Source organism: Aythya ferina (genome assembly GCF_964211825.1).
Source record: "Aythya ferina genome assembly, chromosome: 3".
Taxonomy (NCBI): domain Eukaryota; kingdom Metazoa; phylum Chordata; class Aves; order Anseriformes; family Anatidae; genus Aythya; species Aythya ferina.
Genome location: NC_140298.1, coordinates 11,737,194 through 11,764,056, shown reverse-complemented (window position 1 = coordinate 11,764,056; position 26,863 = coordinate 11,737,194). Strand labels below are relative to the sequence as shown.

Genomic DNA, 26,863 nt, shown 5'->3' with positions numbered 1-26,863 from the left:
CAAGGCCTACCATGCAGTTGTAAGAGATGGTTTCCCTGAGTGTTTTCAACTTCAGGCAATGTTACTGACATTCCTTCTATTGAAAGGTCCCCCCATTTTAAACTGAAATGCACGCATCCAACACAATTGTTTAATTGTAGGAATGTTTCTTTGAATGCCACGTGAGTTATCAGGAAGGACAAATGACTTGGTCCTACCAGCAGCTGTTCCTTTGCTTTGACAGCAAAGGGGTCTAGATAATTAGCTCAGCTGTAGGAACCCACCCTGAGGACATCTCAGGGCAAGCAGAGCAAAAGGTCTGCTTGTCATCACCACCTGCACTGGATGCTAAAGTAAGCCGATATAAGATCTCTTTTCCCTGTTTAGCTTAAACTAAATGAAAAATTGCATTAGAAATGTTGGCCTGTGCTCTGTATTTCATCTATATTGCTGTCAAAGATTCGTGCTTGGTGTGATTGTATCCGTGTTTTTAAAAGTTTTCACCTTGACTGATGTCTTTTCCCTTAAGTTAAACTGCTGACCTTCAGTATTACCTTATTTCTCCAAAACATCTGTCTCAGAAGGATGGAAACTTATGACCAAACCACCACAGCACCAGCGAGGGTATGAGCTTAACACGTGTCCCCTGCTGTGCAGTAACTACCCTTTCTCCCACGGCAAATGCCTAATAGTTTACACCCTGTTTATGAATTGATTGGTTGGAATACTGCAAATATGTTCTCTGCTCTGTCCTGCAGTAGTTTGTCTACATGCCCCCCCCCCCCCACAGGACAGAGCTGAGATGTTTGTGTAACAGTTGAGACGTTCAGATGAGGCTTAACCAGTTCCAATCGAAACAGGACCTCTTTTTTTAGGTTTAGCTAAAGCTGTTACTGCAACCCTGACTTATTTATTTATTTCCCTCTAGCCACAAGGATTTGGATTGATTAGTTCTTTTTTATAACATTTTTTTCACAATGCAAAGGTCATTGGACTGTTAGGCATAGTAATGAATTTCAGTGATCTCACTTCACTTTCTTCTCCTCCTATTTCAGTGCAATGTCTGGTTTACACTTGGGTCTCTTTTTCACTTCAGTTTTTGGTGTGAGACGGTGTCAGCTGCATTGTGAAACTGAAGTTAAATATAAGAACTCAGAGCATGTACAGAATCCAGGTGTGAGTGTACTGTATGCGTTGCTTCTTTAATGCTAAGTTAGACCAGGTTGATGAGGGAATAAGAAACTGTAAACCTCACCTGGAGTTAAAGGAATTTTTTAATGTAATTTTCTCTGTAATCACCAATGGGAAATCCCACAGGCACAAGCACTGTGCATAGTCATAAGTGTGTCTGCCAGTCAGAACCTGCAGTGCTGTCTGGCAAAGAGCAATTTTATTTGGTTTCACCCAGCGGAGCTCAGCCTCAGTCCCAGATGAGCGATTTGTCTCCCGAGTGTCCACGTAGCATTTAAGTAAGATTTTCATTATTTTATTCCTTTATTCCAGCCAAACCCATTTGATTTCTAAATTTCTGGCCATGGAGAAAAAAGATCCATCGCTTCAGAGACAGACCCTTAGAATGAGCATGAAAGATAATATGTTAATACAATCTTTGCCGTTCAAATGTGAAGAACCAAAGAGAAGAAAGGCATGGAAAATCTGAGGTTATTCTCAATCCAAAATCTTTCCAGCAGATCTCAGGTGCTCCAAGAAGGACTGAAGCCTTTCCTGCTGCAGGATTGGTGACCTGAGCACATCCTCCATCCGTGGCCTAGCAGCTGCAGTGCTGTTCCTGGCACTGCCTGTGGCTCTGGTAGTTGATCAGCTGGCAATTTTGTCTTCCCAAAAGTTTGTTTAGTGACAAATACACTTGGAACTCCATCTTTTCTTATTACTTTCAGAGCCTTGCTACAAATAACACTTAACATTTTTTCTTTTAAAGCTAAGTGGTATTTTTTTTCTTCACTAAACATGAAAAAGAAACACTTTCCATCAAAAAGAGTGTGGGAGTGGTTACTGGAAATTAGCTTTTAATAACCCTACATTGAATTTCCTATTTGCATAGATTTTGAAAGCACATCAAATCCAATATTGAACTGATCGTTTGATGCTGCAGGAGGAGTAAGATTAATGGTACTACGTGTCATTGTGAGAAATGTTGTATTGCTGTATGGGGATTTGTATCATTCAATATCCAGCAGCCCTTCACTTTTGTGTGATGTTCTTTCTGTGGTGTCTGTTACTCAAAGGCCTGCACAGAGCTCCAGGTTGCTAATAAGTTTTTGCTGTACAGCCCAAATAATAGATGAGTAATTTGATTATCCATCTCTTTAGGGTCAATTTAAATTCATTTTTACTGTGAGACTCTGTATTGTTACCAGGAGCCGTTAGCAGTGAAAATATGTATGTTTTGAAATGTAATTACTGGTCATACCTAATAACTGATTTTAGTTCAGTCATTTTAAGGAATGAAAAGAGCACCTACTAGTTATCACCATTTTTAATACACAATAAAAGTAATTCTATTATAAAAATATAGGGTATCTATTTTCTTTATTAAAAGCTCAACTAAATAATTAAGAACATTTTGTTAGGATACGAATTGGCTAATAGCTTGGGAAAATGTTTTAAAATCTGCCATGATACCATTTATATGACAAATAAGAAAACTAATAACAAATTACATTGGAAGCACTTTAGTAAGTGAGAAAATGAAGCCTATTCAATATACTCCAGATGCAATGACCCTTTGGAAGACCCTGTTTCGGAATAAACAAGGTTGCATTGCAAATAAATAAAGCATGAAAATTCATCAAAGGCTAGGACTTTATGTAGATAAAATTAGGAAGCAAACCTTTTCATAAGCTCTCGAAATGTACAGATCTGATAAAAATGGCATCAATTTTTTTTTTCTGTGTTCAATCTGCTTAATGATTTTCTTGTTGTTGTTTGGTAGAACCGGATACTGAAATCGCTTCATCTTCAAAGCCAGAAGAAAGTTTCTATGCTGACAATTACAATCCCTTCAAGGATGAAGATGCCCCAGAGTACTTGAACCCATTTGATGAGCCAGATGCTGAGCCTGAAGCATTTGTAACTGCCAGAGATTCTTCTCCTCAACCTGCAAAAAGGAAAAACGTCAGACCCGTGGATATGAGCAAATACCTCTATGCAGATACCTCCAAAGCTGAAGAGGAAGAGCTAGATGAGTAAGTATGATTCTTCATCTTTCAGCGGCCTTGGGAGCATTAGTGGGATCCCTGGCTTAATCTTGAGGTGTATTGGGTTCAGTCATGGTGATCCTTAATCATCTCCCCGGGACAGACTGATCTGCAGCTCAGCAGTAGGAAATATCATACCCCCAAGTCATAGTGTTCGGCTGTACAACTGAACATAATCAGTTGGGAAATGCTTCTTAGCCTCATTGATAGCAAGTTACTTGATAGGGAACAGTCTGTGTACCTTTTTGGCAGTTCATTCCCTGCCAATTGTATATGAGCCAAAAATTAAGGAGCTTGGGCCTTCCTGTCTCTTTTGCCATTATTTTTGCTACTTAAAATAATGATTTTTGTTAATGATGATGGAGAGTTTGTTTTATATGGGTGTGCAACATGTGTAAAGGAAGGGCTCCGTGCTGTCTGCACAGCAAGTTTTGAAATTCTCATAAAACTAAATCTCTGTATCAGAAAGCTAACAGCATATGTGCTTCGTTAGGTTGTTTCTTTTATCGTAACCACACAAAACTTTTATAAACTCCCACTGATTGCCTTGTGTTATAGTATAGAAACCTAACAAGGAGTGAGCTTTTTGCAATAGCTGTGCAGCTTGGGAAGTTTGAAGGTGTGTGCTTACTCCTTGTTTGTGGTTATTAGTCACCAACCACACCACTCATGAGACAGTTTATGGTGATTACACATGAGCAATTTTACAGACAACAACTGTAATTAACGTTTAGTTTTACGGTACTTAATAAGATTTATCACGGCATGACATTTGCATTACTTTAATATTAAATATTAAAACAGGTGTCCTGCTATCATCTTCATGTTTCTCTGTTTATAGCCACGTTCTAGGAAAGTGAAGAATTCCTGTGCACTCTGACAGAAATGTACAAAGACCCTGCAGTGTCTTTTCCTTTTAAAGCTCTTTGTCTATGTTGATGGTGTTGTTTTGTGGAAAAGAGAAGAAAAAGAAGGCATTGGGGAATGATTTCTTGGTCAGGCCTGTTCATCGGGGCACTGCCTGAACAAACAGCAGTGGCTGCTGTATCTTCAGACCCAGTGTGATCACACTGTTGACATTCACAGTAGCCATTCCTGATGGTTTGCTGATCACCAGAATCCACAGGGAAAAATAATACATACATATATTTATATATATGTATGTATTATTGGGTGTGTGTGTGTGTATATATACACACACACACACACACACACATATATATATATATGTACTCCTACATCTTTGACAACAGGTTTTTATGTCCAGATGCCCCAGTAGCTACCTCTTGCCACTTTCCTCCCAGGCTACAGGAGTCATTGAAAAAGACACAGACTTTTTTTTTTTAAACGTAATGGGTAAAGCATGGCAAGAGGAGCCCTTAGATCTTTATATTGAAACACTCTGGAGGAAAAACATGTAGTAATAGAACTCTAGTCTAGGAACATAAAACTTGTGATGCTAACTCACCCGTAATAACATTATTTTGCTTCACCTTATGTCATCAATTTTTATTTTTTTTTTTTTGGTAAAAAGTTCCTGCTAAGGATATGCATGGTATGATAAGCACTGAAGGAAAGATTTTCATAAGCAGTGTCAGTTTGTGTGTCCTGTGTCATAAGGGTTTACATCCAGGTGTATATTGTTTCTTATCTAATGTCAGGGAGCTGTGAAGATGACTTTATAGCATTGAAAGCAGTGGCCACAAAACGGAGCACAGGAAGTTCCGCACCAATATGTGGAATAATTTCTTCACGGTGATGGTGACGGAGCACTGGCACAGGCTGCCCAGGGAGGTTGTGGAGTCTCCTTCTCTGCAGATATTCAAGGCCCATCTGGATGCCTACCTGGGCAGCCTGCTATAGGGATCCTGCTTTGGCAGGGGGGTTGGACCCGATGATCTCTTGAGGTCCCTTCCAACCCCTTCAATTCTGTGATTCTGTGATTCTGTAATAAAGATGTTTTTATTATCCAAGTGGCTAATCTTCTTCCAAATCCTTCTAAAGTCTAGTCTTCAGTGTCAATTTCCACAAGAAAATAAGGTATTACATGGAGCGTATTTCCTTTTATTGATTGGAAGTAAGTTCATTTTCCAATCCCATCTGTTGGCCTCTGAAAACAACAGCTAGTACTACCGGGTTTATCTGCCATAAACTGTTGCTGGGTTCTCTTACATGTTCACCACTTGTCTGAGTTAAGCAGTGCTAACTTTTTCCATCTCTCTTCATACAGAAGTCTCTTCATGTCTCTAATCATTTTCATCGCATGTCTCGGGACCCTCTGTTTTCTTCTGCTGTGTCTCTATTTTGAGATGTGTTGACTTGACCTCAGCAGTGTAACAAGACAAGGCTGAACTACGGGGTCATATCACGGCATTAGAAAACTTTGCATATTATCTTCAGCCTCTCTCCTAACATCTTATTTTCTGAGTTGTGTTGGTTTGGGTTGGTTTTTAATCATGTTTGACTACCCCTGGTCCAGTGCTTTCCCTGGGAATGACTTTGAACCTGATAGATGGAAGACGTAAGTCTTCTGAAGGACACGTAGTGTCACTCAGGAAAGTTTCGGTGGGGTTGGCTTAGTGCACCACTTGGCATTCTCCTCTTCTATTGTGTGGGAAATGTGATGCTGTGTCCTGGGAAAACACTGAAAATCAGGACCCTTGTCCCACTCTGCTTTGGCAAATCTCTAATTGGGATTCTGGACTCAGACCTTGCACAAAGTGCCCTGAGACCTGAACTCTGCTTCCAGTTTTGTAACAAACTCCCGTTGTAATCTTGGACGAGCTACCTACCCTCGCTGCGCCTCTGTGGAGGATTTACCTTGGGTAATTGGCTTAATGCAAACCTATTTCGCTAATGGTTGTGAAGATAATGGAGCGTTTCACAACACGCGTAAGCAAAGCCTAGTCACAAGCACCGGCGTAATGAGGCGTTGCGTGGTGCAGGTGGATGAAGACGGTCCACCACAAATGCATTCTCCTGTAAAACTGCTCGCAAAACATGCTTCCTCTGGCTAAATTCTCCTGCCTAACTAGAGATAATGAACACGTTTTCCTTATCCCTATATTAGTTCAGGCGTTCGAATGTTAGTGTAAAATTCTGCTTTTGCCTTTTTGAGTCGTATACATTAAAATCAAAATGGTAGGTGGCTAACTGGTAATAAAGAACAGCTTGCCTTGCCAAGTTGAGTTTAATTATTGGAAAACAGCACAGATCACAACTAATTACAAGTACAACCCTTTCAACCTGAGTACTTCTGATCCATAAGCAGCCTGACCTCTTAACCCTAGCACACTAACAGCTTTGTTTTTCCTCCTCAATAAAACGTTGTGTGTTTTTTTTTTTTGTTTTTTTTTTTGTTTTTTTAATTTAACCAGTAATGCCGGTCAGAAACATCTTTAAATTGGTCAGAATAAAACTCACTTTCAGATATTATTTGGCTCCGTGGCTTCTTACCTCGTTAATCGTTGCATGGCTCAGGACAATGCTGTCTGGGCGGAAGGACTATTGAGGTGCCACCTGTTGAAGATGGCTCTTGCACAAGAAGCCACAAACCACCCCGCTGCTGGTGACTGCTTAGTGCCAGATAGTTTGGTAGGTTCTATTTTTAATTTTGTAGTGGACAGTCTAGCATCTCTTTAGGGCAAATCCTGCTGTGGGGATCAATTCAGTAGCGTCGCTAATGCAAAAAAAAACACGTGAGCTAACTTCAGAGAGGAGTGCGTTCGTGTTTTTAAGCTAAGGCTTTTTTGAGCCAGATTTTTCCCTTGCCTAGATTCTCACAGAGCCATGTGGTTGGGGCAAACTCCCCTCCATCTATTGGACAGCAGTGACTTCAAAATTTCTGCTGTCTTCTGGCAAGAACCACGGGATGTTGTCTGTGTCAAACCTGAGAAACGGTTTTGAAAAAATATTTGTAAGACCAATTAAAAGGTATAAAGAGAAAGGTGGAAAATAAAGTGTGTGTGTGTGTGTTCAGATCATGCTATGACCAAGATGTGAGGGTTTAGCCCAGCTCTAAAGCAAGATACTTTCTAGGAAACAAAACCAGTGACTTGTCTCTTGACAGCCCTTTCTTCTGACAGATGCAGTAGGGTGCAATCCTTCAGGATTACACATGCAGCACAAAGAATCCTAAAGCATAGACATTTAAAATATGCTTTTTTCCAACTCTCGTTTTTGCTTGCACCAGATTTAACACCTTACAAATGCACCTTTCTCATTCCAAGTTGGGCTGCACAGGATAATTTCAGCACCACTGAGCGTGCTGCATCTCCTGGCTGCTGAGAAGGCCGACTTACAGAGCTAAGGCAAACCTTGTGCTCTCCTGCAGAGTTCATTGTTCTTCAGCCTTTATCTCTTTTATCTTCATTTTCACCTCCCTTTGAACTTTCCGGTGTCTGAAGACAGCTGAGCTGGGCTGTCAGCTAAATTAGGGCTACTGACAGCTAGGTGCATTCCCTGCTCCAGACTGAATACCCTCCTTTTTTCTGCTGCCTCCCCTGGAAAACACCCATCCGTTTTCATTTAACTTGTTATTTTGATGTCGCCCTTAGTTTTGATTGTGCCGGTGGCTTTGCGCTTGACGGGCAGCAAAGTGGGAACACCTGAAAGTTGCCTTCAGTCAGCAGAGGAGTTATTTTAGTGTTAGGCTTTCCTTTCACTTCGGTATCTGGATTCAGATCTCTTTTTCTTTAACAAGTGGCGGCAGATTCTCAGAAAGGTCTGGAGGTTTTGTGCCTGGTCTTCTCTTACGTGCTTCAATAAACTTCGCCTTTCAGAAGTAGCCTTATTTTCTGCAGTGTGGATTATTAATTGCTTTTTTTCTCAGTGAAAGGACAGGGTTGAACTGCAGTAAGACCAATTCTAAAGTCAGTCTAAGAGACCGAAAGACGTATTTGTATACTACAGGTAGGCACAACTGGGAGTAGTGTTGTGTGGAAGGAAACTGGGTGGCCAGTTGGTTTGTTGTTTGGGCCCAAACGTTGCTGGTTTGGTTGTTCAAAATCAGCATACACTAGCTCATTTCTCTTATCTTGAGAGGCAATCTGTTAATGGATCTAGCTAGGTAACTTTTATCTCATGCTGTGTGCGTTATTGTTTCCATCTCGAGTTGATTTCAAAGCACTGTTACTTGTTGTGATTAATTACCCTTTATATAACTGTATGCAGATAGCTCTTTGGGAACTGCAGTGACTTCATTACGTGAACATTGTTTGCGATGGATGATAAATATATCTCACAGGGGAAGTATGGAATGGAAAGGAATGAATTAACATACCTGTTTTGTAATTAACTGTCCAGTTTGGGATTGCAAAACATTAAAACCTAAGAGCATGAATAAGTTAGTTTAGTGTGAAGAAGGTTCCTGTAAGTATACTTAGCAGGGTATAACATCACTTTCTCTTTTAAGTGTGTAGTAAAAGTCATTATTTGATCTGTTACTGGTTGATATTTGATGCATCAAACTAGTAGATAGAAGTTGGAAATGCCATGGAAGTATTTATTTAGGGTGTGGAACAACTAACTGCAGGGTTGGAATGTGAACACCACGGTTGAAAATAATTCTTTGGACTACATCGACTTTGGAAGAATTTTACTGTTCCTTAAATGAGGTTTAGTTATTAAAGAATTAAATCACTTTCAAATAAGACAGGTACTAGCTACTTGGTACCTGTAGAGAGGAGTACAGAAGCCAACTTTTGTTTGTTTGTTTGTTTTACACTATTCTTTTGTCCAAAAAGTACTCTTGAAATGATGTGATGACTGTTTGCTGCACAATTTGAAAGATGCTCGCCGTGGTGTGTGTACCTGCTGAGGACAGAATTTTTGGACTTAGCCTAGAGTGAGGCCTCTAAAGCCGTGTTGAGTTTTACGCATGTAAAAGTGACCTGGTCCTTAAATCTGTTCTAATTAAGAATCCTTGATTCTATTCATCAGAATACTCAACAGCCAGCAACTTCCCTCAGGTTAATTGGTATTGATCTCATCTGTAAATCAGGCGTTTGTTAGATAGCCAGGTGTATTTGAAGTTAGCTTTGTTGTTAATAAAACTTCTGTCATCTAGGAGAACTTATGTGGTTTATAGGAGTTATGAGCTAATGTGGTTTTAGCTGTTTTATCTCATTTGTCAATCATATGAAAAAGTAGCATTTTAAAGCATGTGAAAGTAAAATGTTTTCTTGTGTGGATAATAAAAAATATTTAGTCATCAGCTTCTCTAAATAGGTCTTACTTTCATTTTGAATTCCAAGGAGATAGCAAAGAAATGTGTTTCCCTTCTTTTAATTAGATCAAATCCGTTTTATGAACCAAAATCAAGCCCTGCTTTAATTAAAGTTGCTCCACTGCAAGAACCAGAAAAGAAGATGAAAAGAAAGGCTCCTGAACCACCAAACCTCTTGCCAAAGACAGAGACAGGCATGAGTGAGAACATGTCAGCTATTCCTGCATCGAGGGAGCTTTCTTCTTCTCCTAAGGTAGGTTTTTTATACCAAAATTTTGCCTTTATTTTTAACAGTACCTTCATGTGGATTGTAGACATCCTATTTATTTCCGCGGGCCATCGTAACAGCTTTGCTTGTACTTAATAAGGTGTTGGCTCATCTCTATTCACTTGCTGGTTCATAGGGAGAGAGCAGCAGTAGGAGCTTGTATTTTTTCTTTAAGGATTTAATGACAACAGTAACAGCAACTGCAGTTTCAAAGAAAAGAGTCTTCTAGTAACAAACGGTACTGGACAGCTGGATATACCATTGAGAAGGAAGAAAATCATGTTGAACAATACTTTGTCTTGATCTATTGTAATGTCACTAAGCCTTGCCCCTGTTGAAGAGTCTTTCTCCACATTTCTGTCATAAATCTGGGTTTTAAGAGCTTAGTACTGGACACTGTTTGTGTTTGGATTTATGTATGTCCAATTCCATAGGTATGTGGAAGTAATTAAAAAATAAATGAAAGGACACAGTCTACTTTAGAACAGATTAGCAGTTTATTAGGAATGTCCAGACTGAGCATACATACACCCTCTCGCATCGCTGTGTTTCTCAACTTAAAATACGAATTAACTTCTGTTGAAGAGGGCAGTGTGCAGCATACATGTAGGTACCTAGGTTTACAACAGCTAACTCCTGTGTGGATTTTAATTCCAGTGTTTCAACAATTAGCTCTGCTTGTGTGTTTTTTGTTTTTTTTCTATAACAAAGTAAGCATTTAACACTATGTGTTAATGGGACCTTTATAAGAATGAATTTGGTACGTGCTGACCGCTTGTTATTAAGGGTAGGAAGATGAGGACAGAAGGCTTCTCTTCCAGCACACCTCTCAATTTATGCATATTATCTGTTTTGCCTTGTATTGGAGCTGCAGTACTCCAAGAATTGAATGAAACTACTTGTCATACCTATCATTTCATTGCTTAATTAGTCAGCTAGATTGCTGACATGTCCTTGTCCCCCCAGGCTCTGATCTTGCTGTCATTTTAGCACTCACTCAGGGTGAAGAGTATGAGACCAGAAATCTAATCTGTGTCTACTCACAGCAAAACAAAACAGCACGGTAAGGCCACAAGCACGATTCACAAGTTATTCTTAATATGCAAGACCACTACCATGGCAATATTACATCCAAATATTGCAGTTACATAATGCACTGTGATGGGGTTTGATCCTGTTTGCTGGAGGTTGTGTTAAAAAAAAAAAAGACATAATACACAGAAATCCTTGATTTCTGGTGGAGTCTGGCACTCGGGTTGAAGACAAGTGGCCAAAGTAAAGCATTCTGGTACTACCCAGCAGAGAAAAGACTGAGACTTCTGTGGAGGAGATTTTATCATCTTTCTTGATGGAGGTTGTGCCCCCCAGTGCTCATTGTTTGAGAGGGTTTTTATTTTTATTTTTACAGGTCTGCTTCCAAGGAAATATCTCTGCTTTATTTCATGTTTTCATTGGGCTGAAATAAAGCAGCATTGCTGTATTTGATTCTCATAGTTTTAGATTTTCTAAAAGCTGAGATTGATTAAGAAAAGACATGGGAGTGAACCAACTGTGGTGTTAGGAATGCAGCCAAGTAGTTTCTGCTGTTAGGCAGGGTGTTAGTTTCCTAATATTTTGGTGCCTGCCTTCTTGCAGCCCACCTCTCTGCCACTGAAGATGAGGCACAGCTGAGATCAGCGAAAGTCCAAGTACTGAAACTTAAGTATTCATTATGGCCATTGGGGAAGCTGAAGCTCTGCAATGACCTTCTGCAGTTTAGGAATGCTTTAATTTATTTTTTAACAAATTTTGAATGATGTGAGACCATTAGGGAAGATGCAGTGTCTGGGTTTGTTATGTTACATCTAGGTTGGAAAGTTTTGCTTGCTGGGTATACTAAAGTACTGTATGATCACTTGCAATTCAGAAAGTTTTTTCTAAGTCATTTTTCTTTGCTTAAATTGTTTTGATTTAAGATAATCTAGTAATTTTTGATCAAAAGCACTTTACTTGGAATGCTGCTTGAAACTCAGAGTACTGCCACTGAAAAAGAAAAGAAAAGAAAATGAAATGATTTCCTCACACTGGTACAAAATAGTACCCAGGTAGGACTTGAACTGTTGGCACACGTAATTTATTGCTCAGTAAGAGTGTTGGTGTTTAGCAGCTCTGACAAAACTCCCATCCAAGGGTATAGGCACTATGCAAACATGAACTTGGCACGTGTCCTTATGTAGGGGGAATAGTCCCATGGCGGTGAGCATAGGTGGAGGGAGGTTAAGTAGCTGAACTTAGTGATTTATCCAAGTTATCTGGGCACAGAAAGCCTCTACTAGAACTGTGACCAGAACCCAAGTATCCCAACAGAGTCAATTCCTGTCTTGGTTGTCTTCATGGGAAATGGTTGCAGGGCAAAAATGTTAGTCTTTAGACAACATGAACACAGCATTACTGGTAGAACTTCAGAGTTTAAGGAACGAGACTCCTTAAAATGCCTCTGCAAATCTTTGGTAGAGTATTTGGAACTCATTTTTTCCTTCACACGCTAATGGTGTTCATAACATTTGCTGAACACAAAAATACAAATGCTCTTACTCACATCTATATATCAGCAAGATTATTAGGTGCAAATTACTCTTGAAAGATTTGACACATGACAGATTCCTACTCAAGATAGAGGTTCCAAATACTTGAAGTTATGTCACCCTCTTAAAAAAAAAAAAAAAAAAAAAAAGCAATTAGATTTTGAAGACAGTAGTGAAGCTCCTAGGAATTTAAATACTTAGGATTTAAAAGCTCCTAGAACTTAAAAGTAGGGCGAGAAAGGGTGATATTTTCCAGAGTATACACCCAAAAATCAAATCCCTAGGGTATGGCTGGACACCAAAATCGCTTCGTTCGGTATTCAGCTGCAATGAGCCTTCTAGCATTGGCACCCGGGATGTAAGGAAACTTCCACAGAAGTGCAGTTGTGTTTGCTGTTGAAACATCATAGCCCGAATCCAACACTTTACCATTACCCGAGTAGTGGTGGAAGGTGTTTCTTGCCTGAGGGATATCTGACTTCCCACACATGATTTTTTTTTTTTTGTGTGTGTGTGTGTGTGCATGTTTTTTTAATATATAGCAGCAGTGTCTGTGGTAATAAAAGAGAAAAATAAAACAATGAATTTTTAGCAGTCAGCAGTCTTGGACATGTCTCATTTGAGAACAGGCTTAAGCTAATGCATCTATGTGAATTGCAAAAGGCTTTCTTCTACAGGAGTCGTATGATCTTTTAACAGCTGGATGCTATTTCTAGATTTTCCTGGAATCACATCCACAGTTAATTACCCCTATTACTCCTGACACCATGGAAATCAAACTCCTTTGAGTTCCTTTGTTCAGAGATTTATGTTGTACAAGATAATTATGTGTAAAAGCTTCGTATAAAACCAGGGAGAAAATTCCAGAAAACGTGTTCTGATCTGGTGGTACGGAGCATCGTGCTGGGTATCCCCAGGGTGAGGAGAGTGCTTCAGTGTGGAGTCGTGGGTTGGTTAACCTTCAGGAACTCCACAATCAGCGCATCTGGAATCTGAAACACCAATAAATAGGCATTAATTTTAATAGCCGTGAAAACGCTGGAACTAGAGTTTGAAGCAAGGACTGCATCTCACTGGGAGACTGACATAAAAACATATTGCCTGGACAATTATAGATGATCGTTGGTCAGAAGGACAAGTCATGAAACTAAATATGAGAAATATTTAACCCTTTTTTTTTTTTTCTTGAAATGATTGTTCTCAGGCTTATAGCCTACCTATGCCTGAAGCTATGGATGCTGTCTGGTAATTCCTGCAACACGGACCCGAGTCCTGTTCTGTCTGAAATGCAAGTCTAAAATAACGATGCTAATGATAGTAATAACCATAACAGTGTCTTCCCCCTCCTTCAGGGCTTGCCTTTGGCCTCTTTCCTCCCCAAAGATATTGCCTCACTTGGTGTCCACTTACCATCCCTTAATAAAATTCATATGTGAGAAAAGGATGCAAACGAGGCTGCTTCTGCCTCCCCAAGCTGATGGGTTTGGAGAAGTTCATGAGTGCTGGTGATTGGAGAGTCTTGCGCCTTTCATATTAATTTCCTTTAAGGGGCACCTCTACTTCTTTAGCTGCTGGAAGATCGGCCTGCACTGGCTGTTGCCTCTCTGGTCATTTGCAGCATACCTCTCTCTGCACGTTGTTCACCTGACCTTTTCCAAATGTTTACCTTGCCCTGTTTGCCTGGGCAGTCAGAGAACTGGAGTATGGTCCTTTACTGGGGGCCTAGCTTCCCATAAAGGTCCAGCCAGCTCTTGGCCTGGTTGTGCTAGCTCAACATTTGCCATATGTGGGTCGGGAGGAAGTTTTGCTTCAAAATATTATTACCTGTATTTCCTGAAGAAATAGCTTAAATCTCTCCCATCTTCCTTCCACGTCTCCTCTAAAATAATCTGAGTCATCGGGGAGTTTAAAAATGCAAAGTCTAAAAGTCTAGAATTAGCCCACAGTTAATCATCTTAAATGGCTTGAAGACTATGGTGTGCCGGCTATATTTAGATGAGTCTGACAAATGCACTGTGAAACTGTAATTAAGCTTCTTAGTCATCAGTCTGCTCCAGTGCTGTCAAGCCAAACCGAATTGGGCTTGTTGGGCTTGTTACCGCCATACCATGTCACTGCTCTCCACACGGTTTGGGTAACAAGGTTCTGCCTTTCTCAGGGGTGATGGAGACTGAATTTATTCCGCTTGCCATTGATCTGGGGGAAAAAAGTTGAACTTCTTTCAGCCTCAAAAGCTAGTGTCTGTGCCAGTGGTTCCCCTTCATCAAACCAAGGCATAGCGTGTGTACCAGTGCCCGTCGTGGCTCTAGCAGATTAAAAAATTCAGACTTCAACCGGCTGAACTTTGGTCTCACCTCTTACTATACCCGGGTGATGCTGAGCTTATTGGAGGTGAGATCCAGGCATCAATTCAAGAGGTACAACTGGATCACATCACTGGTACACACCATGTGTCTCAAAGTCATGCGTTTTGGTGCCTTTGTCAGAAAAAGGGGGCAGGAATGCGACTGCATTTATGCAGGGGGTAAGGAATTATTTACTAGCCAACAGGTAATCACCCTCAACCGTGGAGTTATTTCTACATGTTGAAAGCACACATCTATCTCCTGCAGTGGGTCGGCATTGCTTCTTCAACACCTAGCTCGTGCCCTTCCCTTCAGGAAACAATTCCCAGGAAGGTTTTTCCTATTACATGGTAGTTTGTTTGTGCCAGGCTGCGGTCAAGGTTCAGGCCCTGTTGATGGCCACGAATCCCAAGTCCTTGGGTTTTGGATACTGCGGTTGTAACAAAACTACTGAAAGGCAACAGTTATGTTAGCTGTGGGGAATTCAGCCTGTTCTTATGTCCTGTCTGCAGGGTTTGGAAATCTGTGTTCATCGGTCCTAGGTACGCACTTGCAGAGCAGGTGCGTGGACCCTTTGTCAGCACCAGCCCTGGTAGCTCTCAGAGATCTCCATCTCGCAGCCCCCTCTCAGGCCATCCAGAACATACCTCAGCAAATAAAACTCCTGTACTCCAGTCTTCATGATAAGCATTTCTCTGACAGTAAGTGATTACGTGAACAGACACGGGATGTGTATCAGACCACAGGATGCTTCTTGAACTTGTTCTGGGATGATTTAGCTGGTTTTTGAGCTATGCTTAGCATTTGGTCAAAGTATCTAACAGCAAGACAGGGTAATAAATAGGCCTGTCTGTCCTAATGCAGACACCATGTTGACCTTTATGACAGTCACAGTGTTGCTGATAGTCACAAATACATAGGCATTGATTTTGGTGCCTGTAGACAAGAGCTTGTTGGTGACCTTTTACATTGGCAGGAAAGAAGAATACGTGTTCACGTCATAGTCCAAAGCCAATACTAACATTTCTGGCTGTCGCCACCGTTGTTTAAGCTCTGTTTTTCTTGTTTAAACCAAAATGAATGTTTTGTATGGCCAGTGGTAGCCAGTTCTCTTGTGCCAGCCGACCTAGCTGGTTGAAGCTCTAATGAAACATGCTTGTAGGAAAAGTGGCATGCTGTAATCCGAAGTACAGAATCCTTTTTCTGCATCGCATATAGTAACTCATCTCCATCCAATATCCTTTGTAATCCGTTGTCTACCCGGGCTGCTTTTATTCGCAAAGCTTTCTGTCTGATAGGCAGGTTATCCTTCAAACTGTCAGGGGGAGGAGCACGTGAGAATTACGTTCTTAGGAGAGAAGAGGAGTTCCCAGGTTCTTGTCAAGGGAACAAGGAGAAACCTGTAGTTCAAGGCAGAATAAATGTTTACACAGAAATGAAACATACAACTTCTCAATTGTTTAGTGGAAGGGGAGCAAAATAGCATTGGATGTAGTACTAGGTGGTACTCTGCAAGGTCTCAGAGATGCTTGCTGTTTCTGGTCATTCACTTCTTATATTTACCTCAACACTATCAACCTTATGTGACTGAACAATAGGAAGAGCTCATCTAAAGAAAGATACAGTGATGCTGCCAGGCAGGGAAATTACATTACATTGCAAATGGTAGATTAAGGAGATCTCTTATTGTCTCTCTGTATCAAAAGTATCTCAGTTATGCATTCACATCAGCACTCCCTGACCTCCTGTTACATCTTCTTTAATGAGTTTGCTCCTTTCCAGCTTCACATTAGCTGCAAAGGAATCGTGCAGCTCATTTGCATTGAGATCTTTGTTACTTCCTCTGCAGATAGTTCATCAAGACTCAGGAGGTAGTGGGCAGAATTTTGAGATATCTACTGTTAGGAAGTTGTGCAAAAAAAGGCACTCTGAGAAAATCTGTCTTTGCATACAGCCGTCAGACAATTTATCTTCTAATAGGAAAAAAGCCTTACAGGTAATGTGAACAGAGAGGCAGTGAGATAATCATGTTGAAGCACAGACAACTCATGAAACTTGCAGGTTCTCAAGTGTTAATAAAAGAGCCTTCCTTTTTTATACCATACTTAGTCTCTTACTACTGTTTGCATGACTTCCAAATGGTGTTTGTCAACTTGACTACCTATGAGCTTTTTCTGTGTTTCTTACTATTAACTAACGTTTGGAGATAAAGCAACCTTGTTAGAATAAAGAGTGAACTGTTCCCTTCCAATACAAGTGTCGTATTTTTGCATTTTGTTGAAGTTACAGGCTAAAGAATATCCTGCTCTCACCTAATGCTTGCTCAGGTTTTGCATTTGCTGCGTTGCGATCAGCCCCCATCCTGACTTCTCACATTCCCACCTTCCCTGCCCCATCTTGTGCCAGCTCCAGCCCTGACTGGGGGTTATTTGAGTAACAGGAACACAACAGTGACCTGGGAACCTGGCAGCACAGTCCCTTTTGGTGGCAGCACGGTCATCACTAGACTGTAAAGCACATCCTGGGTGTCCCAGTGAAGTGCTGGTCTGGGGCAGTTGTCATTCAGAGCATCTGTAGGCTGTGATGATAGTGGTACTTGGCCTCATGCTGCCGGGAAGTAACTTGTTCACATTACAAACGTGATGCAAAGTGAGTGTTGAACCACTATTTCACGTGGAAACGGCTTTGGTGGTTTAACTCCATCTGTTCATACTTAAAGCAAAAGCATTCCATGTTTAATTTCTTTAATCGCCCAAGTTCCCGTTTACTGAATATAGGTACTCTGGCACTACAGGGAAAGCAAAATACTTTTCTCTGTTGTCATTGGTTTTGTGTTTTGTGCGATTCAAATGATTTCTTAATGAGGGAGCCACTTTTCATGAAAGTGGGAAGGAAGGATGCAGTGTATCACTGCTAATCATCAGATAGCTAACTGTTACAGCTTCTTGGTTCTGTGTCTTATACTTATGTTTCACTGCTGATTAGTGTTCACTAATTTCTCTATAAGTGGGGAAGTATTTTGTATGCACAAAAACATGTATATATGCATAGATACGCATATATACTAATAACTTAAATTTTCTAAGTATTTACGCATAGTCCCTATTTGTAAGAAGAAGAAAAATCCTGTTGAAAGCAAAGAAATCTCAAATAAATACAGTCTGAAGGTTTGAATCCCAACTGCAAGTGTGGGCTGTTAAAAAGTGACTTTTACAGAAGTGCCTTTCTGCGGAAAAGGAGTTTTCATTCCATGGTATTCTTCAGCCTGCTTTTTGTCTTGGAATTGCGATGACTGAAGCTGAGTGCACCTCTCTGCAGCACCAAGAAAGGTACAAGTGGTACAAACGTAAAGCATTTTGTAGAGAAAAGGGTGTGTGTTTTGATAACATGCAGGAGCAATTAGCAGTTCTATTGACTGCTTATGTGAGTAGGAGTTCCCAGGACTGGACCTTAATAAAATAGATCCATTTTTGAGAGCGAGTCACCTGCCTGCATCAAATACCCAGTTCCTAGAGGTGTCTGCTGCTCTCCACTGGCTACAAAGGAGTTGAGGTAAGTTAAACTTGGACAATTAATTGACAGGCATTTAAAGTTGGTGAGATGGACTGTCCCTGAATATGGACAGCCCCTTCCTTGTGTGCATGACCTAGAGTAGAGCCATGGTAGGGCAGAACACACACGTGTGGCTGCACGGGTAGGAGTCGTGGATGTGGAGGAGTAAGAACAGTGTCAGTTTGTCAGCAAAATGAGGATCCCCTGCTTCGTTCTACCTCATCAGTTAGTGATTTGGTAAAAACCGGTATGAGAAGTGACGTTTAACGTGTGACAGGCTATCCATGAACGGTCACGAGCGAGACCAGAAGTGACATTTTTTTACTACCCGTTACAACCCAAAGGAGTATCCAGATACTGTATGGATGTGCTTGAGACTCGTGCCTTTATGAGTAGGCTTCTACTTGTGTGGCCTCCTTAGGCTACCAAAGCGATCAACTCGTTTGTAGTTGGCCATTGCTCGTTTTGCCTGCGTAGTTGTACTGCAGTGGCTGTCAGTGTTAGTTGGGTAGTGGATTTCATCTCTTTGCAGCCTTTCTTGATCCCCTCCTCCTTGCAAGTGGCTCTACAAGTGTAGTAGAATGAACTGGTGGAAAGGGGTGTCTCTTTTCTTCGTATGATGGCTGTGACTGCTGCCAACAGGAGTCAGTTTGTATTCCTCAGAAGTGTAGGTGAAACCAATCCCTTCCTTGTTCCAGCTGCTGCCGTTACCTCTACGAGAGATGCTTCTTTTAGGCTCTCAGGTTGAAAAAGCAGAGAAGGCCGTAATTTACCCACGTTGCTGCACAGCAGTGGGGGTCCTGCGTTGGGTTTGGAGGCAGAGCTTGAGCTCCTTTCAACCTCATCCCCACACTTCTCCCCTTAGCCCATTTCTGAGCACACATAGCAAGGAACCAGAGCGTTGTGTAGCTGGAGACAAGTTGCCAAGTGCATCCCTCATGTATCCCTCGTGCAGCAGCTGTGACCCAGGGAACTAGGCTGGGGCGCGCGCTGCTTGCACCAAGGGCCAGCGGAAAGGCACAGCTTTCACCGACAAGTAAGGCAACTAAATGCTGTCTGGGAGCGGTCAGTATTATCCTTTCCTCCCTCAGGAATACCGTATGTGGTGCTAAGCTAATCTCTCGAACCAAATTTTGGACCGTGGTGTTATTTTTAAGTTCCCAGCTTGATACAGATATGATAAATGAGCTGAGCTATGGGCTTGACTCAGGCGCAGTGCAGCTGGAAGAGCACACACCAAGTGTGATAAAACCAGCAGCACCCTGTGAATTGGCTCTTAGGTGCCTCAGACTCAGGGCTCAAAAGCTTCCAATGATCTGGAGCCGTCTTTTTTGTGGACCTCTCATTTGCTTTGGTTAAATGGACGGGACTGCTACCTCATGAGGATGTCTGGAAAATTAAACGTTTAATCTTCTAGATTAAAATACCACGAAGATGGAGACTGTAGAAAAGCCCTTTGATGAGATTAATGATACTGTGTTCAGTTCAAGGTCCAGGGAGTGTGCAGCAGATGAAGCATGAGGACAAACAACTAATACTACGGAAACAATAGGGTCGGTGGGTAGTCCCATTCAGGGTGGTCGTCGTGCCCTGTCTGTAAGGGACGAGTCTAGGGAAAGAAGTGCTGCTAAAGATTGTATCAAGCTGCAGATATACAAAGGGTGCCAATTAACGTTGAATACGTAACTATAATTTCATAATATCCCAACTTCTGATCTTTGATTTAGCAACCTTAAGTGCTGCTACTGAAGTGTTTCAGTTTTCTTTACATCCTTATTAGTAGCGGGGCTGCAGAAACCAGGTCTCCAGGGCTGCCCTAGAAAAAGCATTTTAATTGCAGATTAATATACATAATTTGCAGGATGATAAACACATGGCTCCTTCTGCAATTTTCATAATTGCTCTTTAAGGTATTTCTGCCGTACTGGGGCAGTGTAGCTCCCATTGAAATGGATGGAAACACTGGTAGTGCCTGCAGCAGTTCTGGACTGGGCCAGTTAGCAATTCTGCAAAATGTCTTTGCAAATAATGTTTGGTAATTTAACCAGCATTATGACATTCAAAGCCTTACGTTTCATATTTTTAAATCTAACTCGTATTTACAAATCACAGCACTTAGATTTGTCATCTTCATAAAATGTTGTTTCACCTTTTCTGGAAAAATAGGGTCTCTTAGACAAGTAATGGCTGTAGTTTTATATGTTTTATTTCATCTTGGAAATGTAAAACTGTGTCCCGTTCTGCGGGAAGAAAATTAATCTCTGGCCTTTGGTGGTGACAACTGGAAGAGCTAACAAGCACAAGGCATGTTCTGTGAATGGGGTAAAGGGGAGTTTTATTTAAAAAATAAATTAAAAAAAGGCACTAAGGCTAGAATCCATTCAGTGTTTCCCAGGTAAATACATATTACGAGTTATAGAAACCTTTGAATTTCCTTGAATGAATCTAAGTTGCTCACCAGTCTGTCTTACCAGCAAATGCAAGGTTCTCATTTCACCACTTTCTGTGGGATCGCAGGGGAGCTGAAGTTACTTGCCTGAAATCGACCATTTAAATACCCTTAAGGTGTGTAAATGCAAGAAGAAAGTTAGGAACTGCTGGGAGTGTTCAGGTTTCTCGAGTGCTCACGTTCCTAAAGGTCAGTGCTTTCGTGGCACTGTCCCATCTCTCTGGCAGGGCACAAGCCGGATGAGGTGCAAGCACCGTTGGCCAGGCGAGGCAGCCTGCCAAAGCGTCTGAAAAACAGCTCAAAGTAAAACCAGGGCTAGCTTCTGGGATGTGTAATCTGTAAATCCTTATCCATGATGTTTTCTTGAAGTTCTTAGCTGGGACTCCTGTGCTGGCAGGGACCTGGGAGGGGGCAGCAGAGGTGGTGTGAGGCCAGCGGCTGGCTCCTGGAGCAGGCGCCGAGGATAACCAAGCACCTTGCTGCCGTTCAGACAAATGTTCTCAAAGGATGGGGAAGGCTTTGAGTTGCACGCTTGGTTTTACAGACCGTGACTTCTGCTTTGGTAAAGCTTTGCTTTTTAAAAGGTAAAAAGGAAGAAGGGATGCTTCTCCTCAAGTAAGACATTTTTGAAGCTACCATCAAAACCCAAATCCTCAAAATCATAAAAAGCTGATAAAACCTATCGTTTTGCTCTTGAGTTTTTACACCTTTTCATCAGGCTCTTTAACAAGCAGGGTACTGAACAACTTGTAAATGGAAAACTTGATTCTTTCAAGTGTTCCCTTACAAGCTAATGAGCAGCTAAATACAACTGGAATAAGCTGATGTTGCTGTAGCATTTAACTTCTAGCTCTTACATCAGACTTTGTTGTGGAACTGTTTCAGATTGTTAAAATCTTCAGTAGGCTCTGAACTCTTTTAGGCCCTCAGCAAAGCATTCTGTTAAGGAGCTAGACTAACAATAGCCTGTTTTCTCGGGTTGCCTGAAGGGTGGGTTTGGTTCATCTTGGCTGGCAAGCACTTCAACTTGGAAATAAGAGAGTATGAATAAATATTCCTTTGCTTCTGTCATGATGAGTTATGGTCATATTACAGAAATAATTATCTTCACTTCATAAATCAGCCTGATAGTTAACTTTGGTTTAGTTGCTAATTCACTGTTCCTGCTAATCTTTCTTTGGTTTGGTCAGATACTTATGCATAAGAATAAATCACAGTTCTCAGCCAGAATGCTTCTATTTTTTTTTTTTTGTTGCTGGGGACGAAAAGTGAGCCTAAAAGCAAAATAGACAGCTTCTGTGAACAGATCTGCTGTACAGTGGTGGCCCTAAAATGAGGGGTTAGTGTTCGCTGTTCTACCCTGCTTTGTAAAAAGCAGAGATTGTGTCTCATTTATTTAAAACAGTGACCATTGTTACTTTCAGATGGGCAGTTAATTAAATAGGATTGATTTGTGAAGCTGGATATACTGAGAAGTAAAAACCAGGAGAGACAGGGAAGCCATAAACGCCAGAAGCTAAGCCCTAGGGAGTGCGACACAGTCAAATATTACACATGTATGTTGTACCCATCCCCACTAGCATATACGAGGTAAGTGCAAATCTTTTTAAGTAGAAAGAATCAAGCCAGTTAGAAGGAAATTGGTGTATTCCTGAGATGCTAGAAGAAATATGTTACCAATTCATACTGCAACACAGCTCTGAGGACTGGGAGCCTGCATAATAAACCAAGCACTTCTGAGATAGTGCCGGCACACTAGCTGCATGTTCTACAACAGCATTTTTTAGCCATGTTCAACAGTGTGCTTGCTATCGCTCCTCCATTTGTTGAATTCAGGATGACCTTTGCATGAATAAAGTCAAATAGGATTAAGGCAGGAATTTTCAACAATGGGAAAGAGCAACAGATGTAGCCGACTTTGAACGTGGGAGGATTGTTGATGCACGGTTGCCTAAAGGGAGTGTCTGTGGTGACAAAAAAAAAAATAGGGGAGAAAAAGCAATGATTTCCTAAAAAAAAAAAAAAAAAAAAAATCAAATAATTAACTGCATAAGAGAAAAGAAAATAGAAAATAATCCAAAGGAACTGAGCGATCTGGGTTTTACTGAAGTCAAGCTGCCTGTTTTTTTTTTTTTTTTAACTCACTGCCTCCTTATAAATATTTTTCCTACTCTTTCAGAAGAACTATCTGTTCTCTGCGTCTATCACTGTACCAGCTATCTGAGGGTTGTTTTGTGTGTAACGTATCTTAGATCCACGTTTTTTCTGAGTTATTTTAACGTGCATGGATGGAGTATGGAGATGTTTCTCTGGAGAAACAGGCGTTCCAAAACAAAATCCGAATCCTGCTGCTATTTTTTAATTTGATTTATCCTATGCAGAAACATACAGATGGATCTCAAAATGCACCCAGTGCAAGCACTCTGAATAGAGACTTAGAGAAGGAAAAAATGGCAATAACATACAGAAAGCAAGAACTCTTTCTGACATATCTCAAGCAGTTCTGTGCCTATTAGACGAAGTGGATTTGTTTTCATTTAAAAAAAAAAAAAAAAAAAAAAAAAAAACAATAAAAGGACATGCCTGTGCTTTTTCTTGGTAGATTTAGAGAAATGTTTTTGTACCTTTATGCTAGTATTTGGTTACCTTTTTTAAATACAACTGCTTCTTGGAAACTCACTTGGTTTCATTGTTGACGAGCTATGCTGCAGTTTAGTAGACAGTGGTGTTAATCCCTAAATGATACTTCATAGTCTGTAGTAATGAATAATGCACAAATTTTAAATATAGTTCATATGTATAATTCAGACAAATCAGCTTTGAAAAGCATGCATGGGAAAAGCCTTTAAAGTGTGAGGGAAATCATGTGCTCTAGCTCAGCGAAGGGGCTTTAAAGGAGCTAGCTAGAAACTAAAATTGTTAAGGAAATCACGTCGGAAATGTTACAAAAAATATGGGTTGGCTTCATATATTTGAAGATCAACTGTAACATTTAAGAGCTTGATTAAAACACCCACCGATTAAATGCCTGCATTACACTTTAAAGAGAGCTATGCTGTGGAGAGGGCAGTTTCTCTCTGTAGAAAAATCATTGGGATTCAGAGTATGTAGCATGGTAAAACACCTTCTAATGCAGCTTATTCTGCCTCTTCCCGTGCTGATTTAGAGCAGAGCTGTGGGCTACCCCCTAGCTACTGGCACGCTGCTGTGAACTCAGTAATCCTAACATGTCTCCCATACCCAAAAAAGGAGAATCTTCCAACAGACACTAAAAAAAATAAGAAGGAAAAATGTGTGATCTGATACCGAATATCTTGAACGCGGCTCCGAGCGCCAGAGGCTTCATCAGAAATTTTTGTTACCTCAGTGAAGATGTGGTGGTGTTTAATTTGAGGACTACAAACAAATTCATATGCAAGCCTGGCATCTTCAGCACCAAGAGTGTGTAAGTCTGCTGGTTGAGTCGAGTGGTTTCATGCCCACTTGTAGTTGTAGAAAGTGTCCTTTTTTTCCCGTGGCCTTACTGCAGAGACAGACACTGGCCCATGCACGGGGCTCACAAAACTGCTGGCCGTGATGGTGCATGCACAGTTGTGTGAAAAGCTCTTGTATTCAACCAGAGCAAAAACTTGAAATAAATTGTGAAATAACAATTTGTCAGTGACTATTAGACAGCTGGCCTTTTGTACGTGTTCATGAAAATTAGTGCCTCATCCCCTGGAGGTGCTAGGAAGCTGAAGTCCTTTAGCCTGTCCTGAATTAAGTTCCTGGCCAGTGAAATCTCTCATCCAAATTTCCACGAGTATGGAAAGAGCAGTTTCTGGTTCCTTAATTGTCCTTTGTAGCTTTAAAGGGCAATAAACAAATCAGAGTACAGTCTTTATTTTTGGTGGGCCAGCCAAAAGTCTCTGTTCTCCCTGGCTTCATCAGCACCTCTGAGACAAGGATGTCCCCCCTCTTCTTCAGGCTTTTGCAAGGGTGGTGTTTCCTGGCTTGCTTCAGTATAAATAGGTCTTTGAAATCCAACTCAGCCTATCGTGCTTTAAGGGTATCCTAAAATATTACACCCTCTGAAATATTTATAAATAGAAATAGCCCAGTATTGCCATATTATATTTTTTTTCAGTTACCTGCATTTTTTTAATTATTATTTTTTTCTTGTGGAGTTTAATGGAAGTCATTTGTTACTTAGAAAACAGATAGTGTGTTTCTCTTGTTTCAAGTGACCTTAGTCATTTTTACACACAAACACACGCATATCTGTATGTATATTTTCCTAGTATATACATTTAGGTCCATACCACTCGGAGCTAGAGGTAGGTAGTCTATCATGATTTTCATTGACAGCAGGAACTCAGTAACATAAGCTGACTTTATCCTTTGGTTTGAGACTCTGGAGTGTAGACGAAAACCCAATCCGTAAGCTTGAGTATAAAACTGTAGCATACCAATCATTCTTTCAGTGATTCTTATAACTGTGACCACAGACCTTCTCCACTGTAGTTCAAATGCTAATGCAATATTAACATATATTTTTTAAAATGTTTTGTTTTTTTCAATGGATTTAACTGGTTTTACTTTTTTTCCTAGGAACAATATTAGACTTTAAAAAAAAAAAAAAAAAAACCTACTAAAATTAGGCTTTATTTTAGTGAGCTATCTCTCTATATTTATGCAATTCAAATGTAGAACCAGGACATGACATAGATAAGAGTAATGGCAAATAACCAGGAAATAATTCCAAGGAGAGCTTCCAAGTTTCTGGACTTTTTTTTTCCATTCCTGGTCTCCTTGGACATGCAGTTGATTTGTTTGCAAACACTTCTTGTCCATCACAAGCGCAGTCTGTCTTTTTCACAAGTATTTAAAGAGTGTGAACCCACAACAAATGGGACTAAGAATATGTTCGGGGCATGAAATGATTTGCATCAGTGCACTTCAGTCTTTCAAGAAAGGATGTCTTTATTTTTATTTTTACTTCTATTTTTGTTTCGAGGAACCGAGTAGTGTGAGTAGTCCACAAACAATTGAACTGTATTCCTCGAACTTTTGCGTGCTGGGCGTTTTGTTGTGCACAGGTGACATGGGCTTTGCTCTGCGTCACCACTTGTCTCACTCCCACTGTGTCTGAGACAGTCTCTTCATCAATATGTCATGCCCAATACAGTGGAGAAGAGTAGAGAAAAACAATACCAACCAGAGTATACATTTTGGAGCTGTATTGTTAATAATTTCATCTCCTTGATCTCCTGCACTTTGTCCCTGCTGCTTCTGGCAGGAGCGATGAGCTCTGCATGGAGCCTCAGCCAGGTGAATCCTGCTGGACAACGCAGGTCTGCTGGGGAGCTGTTCGAAAAACGCAGGAGCTTTTCTGAGTTTGGCCATGACTGAAACCAAACAAAAAAATTTGTTTGGATTATACTGCAGAAGAAAGTCTCTTTTGACCTCTTCTAGTTCCATGGGTTACAACCGTGTTGCTCATGTCTGATTCAGGGCATGAGGGAGATCTCTGGAGCATCCCATAGCATGTGGGCAGGGGCAGCATCCCTTACAGCAGCTTCGAGGGGTCAGAAGCTGGGAGTTCTCCACCTAACCTCGTCCTCTGGGAGCCCAGTGCCCTCCCCTTCCACCCTGCAGGGTTTACAGGAGGCATTACAGAGCTCAGAACAGAGCACAGCTGTGCAACAGGAGCAGCACTTGTGCTGCCAAGGTTTTATGAAGAGGAGATAGTAAAAATCGTTGCAAAAGGGCTTTGCAAAAAGTATTTACATATGCTAGAAGACTTTGTGAGCATGACTTGTTGAGAAACTAGACTGTGACTGAAAGTAACATGCACACTGTGTACATACCAACTCCTCGTTCTCCCACTAGCACTTCTATTTGAGCGGTCTGTAAATTTTATTGTAACTGTAGGCAAAACTGCTCTTTGAACTCCTCCCCTGCAGAGTTTTAAAGACAAGGTGGATATTACTCAAGTGATGTCAGGCTGCTTGTTTCCTAGTCATGTCTTGGGTCATGCTCCTGCTGCAAACTGTTGCCTAGCAATCTGCGAAGCCCACGTTTGAGATGATGAATCCTACAGATACCTGTAAGTAGTATTTAAAAGTTCATCTAACTTGCAAGCAATACCCACTATTCGAAGGAACTTTGTAGCATCCACTGGAAGCTTATTTAGAGTGGAAACAAAGTGAAAAATACGTTGGCTTCTGTGCATTTGCAGAAGTTCAGGCATTACAGGTAGCTGGCCGTGACACCAGAGCTC

General features: G+C 40.9%; 1 protein-coding gene across 11 annotated transcripts in view; it reads left to right on the top strand.

Moving 5' to 3' along the window:
* EHBP1 (EH domain binding protein 1) overlaps positions 1–26,863 on the top strand; it is a 208,708-nt gene that overhangs the window by 90,148 nt on the left and 91,697 nt on the right. For all 11 annotated transcript variants that reach the window (XM_084512769.1, XM_084512768.1, XM_084512767.1 and 8 more), the window contains 2 exons: positions 2,933–3,185; positions 9,490–9,676. In XM_084512769.1, the coding sequence (XP_084368895.1) occupies positions 2,933–3,185; positions 9,490–9,676 (440 nt within the window). The remainder of the gene's footprint in view (positions 1–2,932; positions 3,186–9,489; positions 9,677–26,863) is intronic.